The 11,001-nt window shown below is 43.7% G+C and overlaps 1 protein-coding gene across 2 annotated transcripts in view; it reads left to right on the top strand.

Annotated features, from left to right (window-relative positions):
• The window catches only part of SIL1 (SIL1 nucleotide exchange factor), a 251,388-nt gene that overhangs the window by 55,125 nt on the left and 185,262 nt on the right, over positions 1-11,001 (top strand). Inside the window, exon 2 of one of the 2 annotated variants that reach the window (XM_007461430.1) lies at positions 10,342-10,456. In XM_007461430.1, the coding sequence (XP_007461492.1) occupies positions 10,352-10,456 (105 nt within the window). In that variant the 5' untranslated portion in view covers positions 10,342-10,351. Of the gene's footprint in view, positions 1-10,341; positions 10,457-11,001 lie in introns of those variants that run through there. The other variant, XM_007461431.1, reaches the window with a different exon arrangement.

Here is an 11,001-nt window from a genome sequence, read left to right as displayed (position 1 = left end):
GGAATATGAAGACAGGCCTGAATCACCGGGAAGCTGGGCTCTGAAGGGGCTGTTCTTAGTCAACTCTCCGGTGGGCACTGATGCAGAGGCAGCCAATATCGCTTAAAGGTTTCAATGGAAATGCCTCTGTAGCCACCTAGAGTGTAGTAGTCCAGGTGTGTGGGCAGATTTGCAGCTCAGGGAAGCTGGGTTCCAAGGAGAGACTTGATTATCAGAACAGAAGGCATTTCTATATGGGGGTGAAGCCTCACTGCTTTTGTTTATCCTGTCCTTTGCTCAGAATTTTCTCTAACAGTAGTTGTTAGTGAGAGCTACAAGCTTCTTGAGCCCTTGGTTTGTGTCAAGCATTGTGCTATATGCTTCATGTCATCTCATTTAATGCTAACACCCATCCTACAAAATAGTTACTATTAAGTCCCTTTTTAGATGAAGGAATTGAAACTTGGAGAGAGGTTAAGTGGCTAGCCCAAAGTCCCACAACTAATTGGGGAGACCTGGGTGGAAATCCAGGTCTGTAGTGGAGATGGAGTTGAGTAGAGTTTTTGGTAACCTTGGCTGCTGTCATGAGACACAGGCTGATCACTCTAAGGACCTCATGTAGTGTTGGGGAGCAAGTATAAGGAGTAGATTTCCTTGCCCACTCTCTGCTAGAAACGTGCAGTCTGAAGCCTAGTGGAAAATACACTGACCATGGCTAGTATATTTCTCTACTTTGCCTGGTTGCTTGCTGGTGTGCTTAGGCAAGCCCCATTCACCCTTTTGGGCTCTATTTTCTTCATGTGCCATGTAGAAATAATCCTGTCTTATATATTTCATGCGTGGGGAATAGGATCATAGACTAGTTGTAAATGAGCTTGGATATGATCTTGGCCAACTTTTACCCAATATAGTTCTCTCCTCCCCTCTGCTAAGTTCTTTCCAGGCAGTTGGAAATGTATGAGGGGAGTGCCTTGTGCTGGACTCTGTGAGGGAGAGCAAGGATGCTTTTGCTTCTTGTACAGCTGGGGAGCCTGAGTTATGGGAGTTTAAGAGGTCAAGTCACACAGGGTGCCAGTGAACTGGTTGCAATCTGAGACAAGGGCCTTCTTCTTGAATATCTGTGTCTCTGCTGTGGGCTGGGCTGTGTGAAGGACATTCAGTAATCAAAATGTGTGTGCATGCATGTGTACATGCGTGTGTGTGTATGATGTGCAGAAATATAGATGTGGTAGAAGTGGCTCTCTCCGCAAGAGGGCTCCAGTAGGCTCATTAAAAAATTTCTCTCCTGACACAAAATGTGTGCCTTTTTATTCACATTGTTGCAAAACAAATAAAATGAATGGCTGATTTCATAGACCACTCGAAAGGCAGCATGGTCTGTAGAAAGAGCATGGGTTCTGGGGCCGGAATGGCTTTGATTCCTGACTCTACCACTCTCTGACTGTGTGAACTTGGGCAAATTACTTAACCTCTGTGAATTTTAGTCCCCTCATGGGCAAAATAAGCAGCATATTAGAACCCCATCACAGGGTTGTGGTGAAGAGTAAATGAGCTTAGAACTTTGCTTGGAACATAGTAAGTGCTCTATAAATGTTGAGTATAATTATTATTATACAGAATTTTTTTCTTCTGGGCTGCCCAAATACTGCATTTTAATACTAAGGAATTGGGTGTCACAGGGGTATTTCTCTTTATCCCTCGGTCCAAGTGCTATAATTATGATTATTACAGCTCTACAGAGTGTAAGGACTAAAGCTTCAGAGCGGTCTGAGGCATGGCTGAGAGCTCAGAGAAGGTGGAGTGGTGTGTCTGATGGGAGTTTGTTCTTGGAGACTTTGTCTCCTTGCCTCCTTTCTCTGCTGATGTGACTGTGCCCATCACTATCCTGAGGATGTGTGTGTTGAGGGGTAGCTCTACTCCATCAAGGGAACCTAACATATGGCATCGGAGAATCTCTCTATATGACCACCGGGGTCAGTATTTTCTCTGTTATCATTATGACTCTAGGGGAAAGTTTGAAAAAATTGGATGTAGAGAAGTGGCCCCAAATCTCCAAACTTCAATGGACCTACTCAACTTTTCCAGGTGTTCTACCCTTGTGCCTCTATTTCTTCACAAGTGTGCCCTCTTTTGAAGGGCCCTCAAGCTTCCTTATTGTCAAATCCAGTGGCTTTTCTCATCCTCGTTCTGACTGACCTCTTGACTTTGTTGAACCCACAACTTGATTTTCTCAGGATTCCCTCCTCTCTTGACCTGTGTAATTCTGCAGTATTCTTAATGTTCTTCATCTTGGTCCCTGGATTGCTCCTCTTCCTTTCTTTCTTTTTTTAAAAAATTATTTATTTATTTATTGGCTGCGTTGGGTCTTAGTTGTGGCACGCGGGCTCATTAGTTGCAGTGCACAGGTTCTCTAGTTGTGGCATGTGGGCTCCAGAGCACCTGGGCTCTGTAGTTGTGGCATGCAGGCTCAGTTGCCCTGCAGCACATGGCATCTTAGTTCTCCCACCAGGGACTGAACCGGCATCCGCTGCATTGCAAGACGGATTCTCAACCACTGAACCACGAGGAAAGTCCCATCCTGTTTCTTTTCCTAATGTATAGTCATGGCTTGAAAACTCTTCTTGGCCCATTGTTCCTTTCTCTTTAAGTTTTCTCTGTAATACAGGAACTCTCTTATTGCTTTGGTTGTCACCTCTGGGTGATGGCACCAAAATTCTTCTTCTGCCCTAGTCCTCTCTACCTCTTTGTCTTCAACAGGCATGAAGTTGCCAGAGCCTTCCTGGATGCAGTGACAAGCCCATACCTGAAGGCATTGAACTCTGTTTTTTCTGTGTGTAGGTATCAAGTGTCTGCTGTGTCTTTTGGATTGTTAGCAGTCCAAATGAAGATTAAGTCTTAAGCTCCCTTCTAGCATTCAGATTCTTTGAAGGCTGGGGCTGAATAGGATAGGTCTGGAGAGGGCCAGGCTAGGCTCCCGTTTATTCAGTCACTCTACTTGTCATCTGATTTCTTTTAGAGGGAGCACTGTCTTTTGTCTCCGAGATTGCAGCTTTTTGTTAACATGCTTATGTACCTTTTAAAAAAACTTTTTTTTATTGAAATACAGTTGATTTACAATGTTGTATTAGTTTCAAATGTACAGCAGAGTGATTCAGTTATACATATCTATCCTTCTTCAGATTCCTTTCCATTATAGGTTATTACAGGGTATTGAGTGTATTTCCCTGTGCTATACAGTAGGTCCATGTTGGTTATCTATTTTATATTTAGTAGTGACTTAGCTACCTTCTTGAAGATCTGTTCTCTTCTCTACTGGGGTAGGGATGGGATTGGCCATGTCCCCCACATTTTGGAGTACAGAGCATTAAGGAGGGGTGAGGAATGCCCCCTTCCTATTTCATCCCATCCTGTGTTGCCTTCCTTCCAGAGCTCCAGTCCCAGCTGGGCCTGTGGAGACCTTCTTGGCTCCATGTGCTCTCTGGCAGGGCCAGCACCTGTCTCCTGTTGCCACTGGAAAGGCCTCACTTGGGCTCTCCCTTGCAGGCTGTACAAGCGGATTTTGGCCTTGTAACTCCCTGGTCAGGCAGAGGCTTGGATCCACTGTGAACTTTTTACCCTCCAGTAGCCTCACCTGATCACTTTCCTTTTAGGGTGACTTGGGTTTGTTGAGAGCGGTCCCCATTTGCATGGCCTTAGGCATGACTTCAGTATTTGGGGCACACACTGTTGCCATTACACAAATGGTTAGTGTCTTAAGGATGTTCCAGGTCCAGCCTCCCAGCCAGTTAGGGTTAGACTAGGGTTAGAAGCCACATTTCTTTTGCAGTTCAAAGCCTCTTTTTATTTAATTGCTGTCTGCCTCCTGACTTTGTTTAATTTATGTCTTATGGGGGGAAAAGCCTGTTTGCCTGACCTCTTCAAACTTACTTCTCTTGTCCTTCAAATTATTCTTTAAAAATCCATTTCTCTTCCTAAGCCTTTGCACATTGTTCTTCCTTGTTGGGACTATCCTTTCAGTGTTCTCTTTGCATTGTTTTTTTCGGATTCATATTTGTCTGCCCAAATTAGGCAGTGGGCTTCTATTTCTGTAGAGGTGAGTGACTGTGTGTGTGTGTGTATGAGTTTGTGTAGCACATAAATAGTAATGAATGTGTTTGTGGGAAGAGTTCATCCTCTCAGTAAAGCAGAAGACTGTCTTATAGCTCTTCCTGCAAGTGGAAGTTCTACATGATGGTGGCCTGGCTCTCTAGACATTAATATGCTGGGAAAAGCACTGAATGGGCTGGGTCTGCCTCGGTGCTCAGCAGAAAACTGGCTGGAGTCTCTCCATTTTTAGCTGTGGGGGGTCCTCCTCTAACATCTGTTTCCTTCACCTCCTGAAAGCAGATAACCAGCAAAAGGCTTTGGTCCTAAAATTTGAGATGTGGGGTCAGCTAGAGGGTATGCAGATCCTGCAGGAGTCAGGGAGCTCTGGAGAGTGTTTCTAGGGTGCCTGGCCTGGCTCTGACTGCCTGTGGGTCCAGGGGCAAGTCCTCATCCCCAGTCTAATGATGGTGTGATAACTAGGTGCCAGGTGCTGTACCGTGTACTTTCCACTCATTGTTTTATTTAATCCTCCCTAATACTCTTTGAAGTAGGAGCTCTTATTATGCCCATTTTATAGATGAAGAAACTGGGGCCTAGCGAAGTGTGTGTCCAAGATCACATAGCTAGAAATTGGCAGAGCAAAGACTTGGCCTTAGATGTGTCTGAATCTAAATTCATGTACTATACTTTCAACCCAATGTTTTAAACCTCTTTGCTTTAATTTCCTTCCTATAAGATGGAAGTAGAAATTCTTGCCCTTTCACTTTTTCCAAAAGATTTGGGGAAACAAATACATGGACATACACTGTAGGTTAAGAACATGAGCATTTTATAAGATGGGAGTTCCAAGCGTTCCCAGTCAGGCTGCTGAGGTGGGTCTCCCTGCCCAGAACACTTGTGATGTTTACCTGTTCCCCTGTGCTCTGGCCCTGAGACTGGAGAGCAGCCACTGTCCATGGGACTTACCAGCATGTCAGAAGCTTTAGGAGGTCCAGCAGTTCCACTCCTCCTTCCTCTGTTGGCTTCCTGCCATCCTCATGCCATTCTTTTCCATTCCTGCCTTAAGAGAAGATAAAAGTTACAGGAAGATGTCTTGTTTACATATGGCCCAGTCCCCTCCTAGAGTCCTGTCTGAATTGAGAGGAGAATATAAGGCATCAGGGAGGCAAGGGCTAGTGAGTCCAAGGGCCTTCTCCTACCTGTGCCCCAAGCATCTGCTCCAGGCTGGCAATACAGATTGCTGAGAGCATCCAACCTCTATTTAAGTAAAAGTACAGACTGCACGTGGCCAGTTTTGATCGAAAAATGGGCATCTCAAGTACCTTGTTCTCTCTTTTGTCTCAAAGCCCAAGGATACTTAAGGAAAGAGTTACTGATGGAACACTGAAATGCATTCCCCTTTCCTGGACTGAGTGATGGTATTGTAAGTCAGAAGAAGGCCGTAAATGAAAAGATGTAGTTCTGTCTTCTTTTGAGAGCCCAGGATGATGGGAAGGTTTGTTATCCAGGGTGTACAGGAGCAGGTGATCAGGTGAACTCAGGGTAAGTGGGTGGCAAGTGATTTGGGGAGGGCACTAACCTCAGGCCAAGTGCCAAACTATGCCTCAGTGGGATTCCATGACTTTGGCTTTACTTATGTCAGGGTCTGAGGTTTTCTTTTGCTGCTGCTGCTGCCTATGTCCCTGCTTGTGATGGTGGACCATCCTGGCAGAACCAAACTGTGGGCCACTTCTCCTTTCCCTCTTTCCCCCTTCCCCCCAGTTTCAGTGTAAAGCCCAAGGGAAAACGTGCCTGCTTGCTCTCCATCACCACTTCTTGAATAAGGACAAAGCCCAGGTGACATAGTTACAGGCCAGGTCTTATGAGGACAGAGGACAGCATTACCCATGCCTGCGTGCTGCAGAGTTTGCACTTGTTCTCTGGGTACCCTTGCAATGCCTGGGAAACTGTCTCACACCTTTCTCCCAGCCTCACTGCTCCTAGGCCTCTGCCCAGGCACTGCTCCCACCACCATGTTCTCTCTCTCTTTGTCTCTGATTAATGGGAAAATATATGGAGCCAATGAATAGGTCAGATGGGGGTGGGGGAGATGAAGGATCCATTTGCAAATCGACCTGTCATCCTTAGTGTTGTCAGAAAATGCTTCTGAGGGCGTTAGTGTGTGTGCAGGTGATGGAGGTGGCAAGGGGCCCTGTGGGAGCTGCCATTTCTGTCACCTGGCCTGCCATCCCACTCCAGGAGGTGGGTATGCTGTTAGTGCATCAGCTGCCTGCAACCTCTTCTTCCTCAGTCCCTTCTAGGCCTCCTCCTCCTGCTCATTTGTTGTCTTTGCCCTTGATTTCATTCTCATTTATCTGTTCCTTCTCATTTCCACCCCCCTCCCTGCATCAGTTCCAGGTGTTTATCCCTGGCTGTAAGAAGGAAGCGTCTAGCTCTCTGTGTGTGTGTATATGCATATACACGTGAACGGTCTCATGTAGGGGAAGGGAAGTCTGTGGCTTTTGGATAATCCTCTTCTCTCTTAATGTATGTTGTCCTGATAATTCTGTGAGTCCCCTAATTCCATTTTTTGTTCTCTTTTTCCCCGCAGCCAAGGATGCAAGAATAAAAAAGGTATGGGACATTATAGGAAGCTCTAGGGCTGTGTCCTCTTGGGACCCATCTCCCTGGGCCTTTCTTGACTTCTCATTTTTTTTTTTTTTTTTTTTTTTCTATCAACTTTTACTTTAAAAGTCTTCTTAGATTTTCATAGGTATGATGAGATTAGTGCAGTAGTTACTATGTTCTTTCTTCTATTTTTATCCAAATGTAGACCATTTTGGATCTGCCTTATCTAAGTATTAAAAATATCAAAATTCTTTAAAATCTGTAATGTTATTTAATTATCTTAATGCACTTTATGAAATTAAACAGTCATCTCACAGACTACCTGACATTTACATATCGCAGCATGTAGGATCTTCCCGGACCGGGGCACAAACCTGTGTCCCCTGCATCGGCAGGCGGACTCTCAACCACTGCGCCACCAGGGAAGCCCAACTTCTCATTCTTGATGTGGCAGCTTCTGTCCCTTGTTCATCCTCACCGAGCCTTGCACTCCTACTCCTCTGCACACCCAGACATGGCCAGGCACCTGTCCAGAACCTAGTGCTGTGCTATGAACTGAGTCCGTGTCTTTCAGTGTGATTGGTGCCCCAAGGAGCCAGGTTGCTGGGGAAAGCTCATGTGGCACTCAGCCGTTCCATTTTGTCTACAAAAAAAGAGGGGAGAAACTGGCAGAAAGCAAAGGCTTTTGCTGCTGGGTGAGTATAGCATCTATTTTTAGCTCCCAAGCCTTTGCTTTTCCATTTGGCTGTGCTTTTTTAGCACAGTGCCGGTCCAGCAGGGCTGTTTTCCTTCATGGCTCCAGATGTCCTTAGGGAAAGTTTCCGTCTGCCCCCGAGAAGTTGTGGGCTGGTCACCGGGTAATAACTTCTTATAGTGGGTTCAGACAGGGCTTTGGGTTCCACTGCAATCTTGTCACAGGACCAATTTATTGAGGTGGAACATGGAGGAGTGTGGCAGGAATAGGAAAGAGAAAAGGTAAAACCCCATGCTCTCCAGAGGTGTTTCCCTTATAATTAATTCATTTAAGACTCTTTTGAGTAAACTGCCTAATGAGGTGTATTGGGGCTGAGTGACCAACACAAAAACCTTTTATAAGGGTCTGGGCTGATACTGACAGGTTCTGAATTTTTCTAAGGTGTTTTTCTTTTTTGCTTTTAAAATTTGTTATTTTTTTTCTTTCTGCCTTTCTTTCTGAGGTCATTTGCCAGTTTGGATTAAGTTCTTTTGACTTCCACTCTAGTTTACTGACCAAAATGTTTTTACTACTCCAGTTTGCCTATTCTAGATATTTCACTTAAGTAGAATCATACAGTATCTATCCTTTGGTGTCTAGCTTATTTCACTTGGCATAATGTTTTTAAGGTTCATTCATGTTGAAGCATGTATCAGAATTTCATTCTTTTTATGGCTGAATAATATTCCATTGTATGTACCACGTTTAAAAAAAATCATCTGTTGATGAATCCTTAAGTTGTTCCACTTTTTTGGCTGTTGTCAATAATGATGCTGTGAACATTCACATGGAAGTATCTGTTTGAGTCAATGTTTTCAGAACTTTTGGGTGGAATATATACCTACGGATGGAATTGCTGGGTTATATATATATAGTAGTTCTATGTTTAACTTTTTGAGGAACTGCCAAACTGTCCCACAGCAGCTGCACCATTTTACAGTCCCACCAGCAATGTACTAGGGTTTTAGTTTCTCTACATCCTTGTTAACATTTGTTACTTTCTGTTTTTTTTTTTTTTTTTTAAATTATAGCCATAGTAGTGGATGTAAAATGGTACAGTATCTCATTGTGGCTTTGGTTTGCATCTCCTTAGTGATTAATGATGTTGAGAATCCTTTAATGTCCCTGTTGGCATAGATATATCTTCTTTGGAGAAATGTCTATTCAAGTCTTTGGCCTGTTTTAATTTAGCTTGCTTGTTTTTTTTTGTTGTTGTTGAGTTGTACGTGTTGTTTATATATTCTGGAAACTAAACCCTTAATATAGATGATTTAGAAATATTTTTCTAATTTTTTGAGTTGTCTTTTCACTCTCTTAATAATGTCCTTTGAGGCACAAAAGTTTTTTAATTTTGAAGGAGTTCCATTTATTTATTTTTTCTTTTATTGTCCATGCTTTGGGTATCATATTTAAGAAAGTATTGCCAAATCTAAGGTTATGAATATTTTCCCTATGTTTCTTCTAAGAATTTTAACTCTTCAATTTATATCTTTGATCCATTTTGAGCTTTTTTTTTTTTTTTTTTTTTTTTGTGGTATGTGGGCTTCTCACTGTTATGGCCTCTCCCGTTGCAGAGCACAGGCTCCGGACGCACAGGCTCAGCAGCCATGGCTCACGGGCCCAGCTGCTCTGCCGCATGTAGGATCCTCCTGGACCGGGGCACGAACCCGTGTCCCCTGCATCAGCAGGTGGACTCTCAACCAATGTGTCACCAGGGAAGCCCTGAGTTAATTTTAATATATTATGTAAGGGAAGGGTCCACTTCATTCTTTTGCATGTGGAAATCCAGTTGTTCCAGAACAGTTTGTTGGAGAGACTGTCCTTTCCCCATTGAATTGTCTTGGTACCATTGCTGAAAATCAATTGATCATATATGTAATTTTTTCTGGGCTCTCAATTCTATTCCATTGGTCTGTATGTCTGTCCTTATGCCAGTACCACAGTGTTTTGATTACTGTAGGTTTGTAGTAAGTTTTGAAATCAGGAAGTGTGAGTCCTCCAACTTTGTTCTTCTTTTTCTGTGTTTTTATGTTCTGGGTCCCTTGAAATTCCATATGTATTTTAGGATGGGTTTCTCCATTTCTGTAAAAAATCACCATTGTTTTTTTGTTTTTTTTTTTTGGCCATGCTCTGGCTTGCGGGATCTTAATTCCCTGACCAGGGATTGAACCTGGGCCACTTCAATGAAAGTGCCAAGTCCTAACCACTGGACTGCCAGGGAATTCCCCAATTCCCCACCTCTGGGATTTTGATAGGGATTGTATTGAATCTGCATATTGCTCTAGGTAGTATTGTTGTCTTAACATTATTAAGCCTCCAATCTGTGAACATGGAATATCCTTTTATCCTTGTGTTATTTAAATTTTAACAGCTACTAGGCCTGCACTTTGGTGTGTTTGACTGTCTGAAAAGTGATGTAAAAGGCTTTATGGCTTGGGAATATTGAACTTTGCTGTTTTAGAGGGTGCTGGTGGTATCTGTCTTCAGGTGTAACAGTGGATATGGTTTAGAAGTGAATGGTTATTAAAGGCTCATATGAATTTGGGCCCATGTCTGTTCACACACAAATCATTTGGTTAGTTTCCTTCTCTCTTCACCATAGCCAATACCACCCTGTGCAACCTGATAACAACCCGGATAATGAAGAAGGAAGGGACCAGGGCTATTATAACTCATGCAAGGGTCCTGGTTTGCTGTACAGTTTTAACCAAGGCATATCTCCCTACATGGGGGAATGGAAGCTTACTTCAGGTTGATCTACCTTTGGGGTAGAAGACCTGTGATACCTCTATTCAGGAAATGTCTGACATCATCTGAAATGTTTGACATCTGTCAAAAAAGGTGACATCATGGGAATCACTATGCTGGGGCAGGGGGAGAGGTGTCAAGCACCGGCTTCCTGTTGACCTTCTATTTTCTGTGTTTACATTCCTCAGGCCCCTAACTATGCCTCACCAGGGCCTGCTCCTATTTAGGATGGCTCCTCTGGGCATGCTGCTCGGCATGCTGATGACCTCCTGCTTCACCTTCTGCCTCGGTCATAAGAACTCGGTAAGTGCCTTACCGCAAATAGAGGGATCTTTTTTGGGTCCAAGAAAGCCTCCATGCCACCAGGGCTGCTGTGGGAGTTTCTTATAGGAATGTGACCAGTGCTGGGTCGCAGAGTATGTGTACTTCTTCCCCCATCCCTTAGTCCTCTGGCCTCTGTTTAAAGCTTACGACACAGTTTCTCTTTGGCGAAAAGATGATGATGATGATAATGATATAATAACAATGATGATAATATGATAAGCTTGCTATGTACCAGGCATTGTATTATGTGCTTTATATGTATTCTTATTTAATCCCCTCAACAACCCTATGAAGTAGACAACTACAATTATTATCCTCATTTGACAAGGAGGAGATTAAGTCTCAGAGATATTAAGTAAGTTGGCCAACATTATAAAGCTAGTTTGTGGCAGAGCTGGGAATGTCAGGATTCTCCCCAAGGGGCTGGGCGCCTGTGTGGTGAGCACCAAGTAAGACTGCTTCTTTGTTTACTCCGCTCATCCATGTGCATTCTCAGTCTGTCTGGAGCTCTGTATCCTCTTTCC

This window comes from Lipotes vexillifer, unplaced genomic scaffold (genome assembly GCF_000442215.2).
Source record: "Lipotes vexillifer unplaced genomic scaffold, Lipotes_vexillifer_v1.1 scaffold217, whole genome shotgun sequence".
In the NCBI taxonomy this organism is placed as follows: Eukaryota; Metazoa; Chordata; class Mammalia; order Artiodactyla; family Lipotidae; genus Lipotes; species Lipotes vexillifer.
The sequence above is the reverse complement of the archived record's forward strand: the minus strand, read 5'-3'. Positions and strand labels throughout refer to the sequence as shown.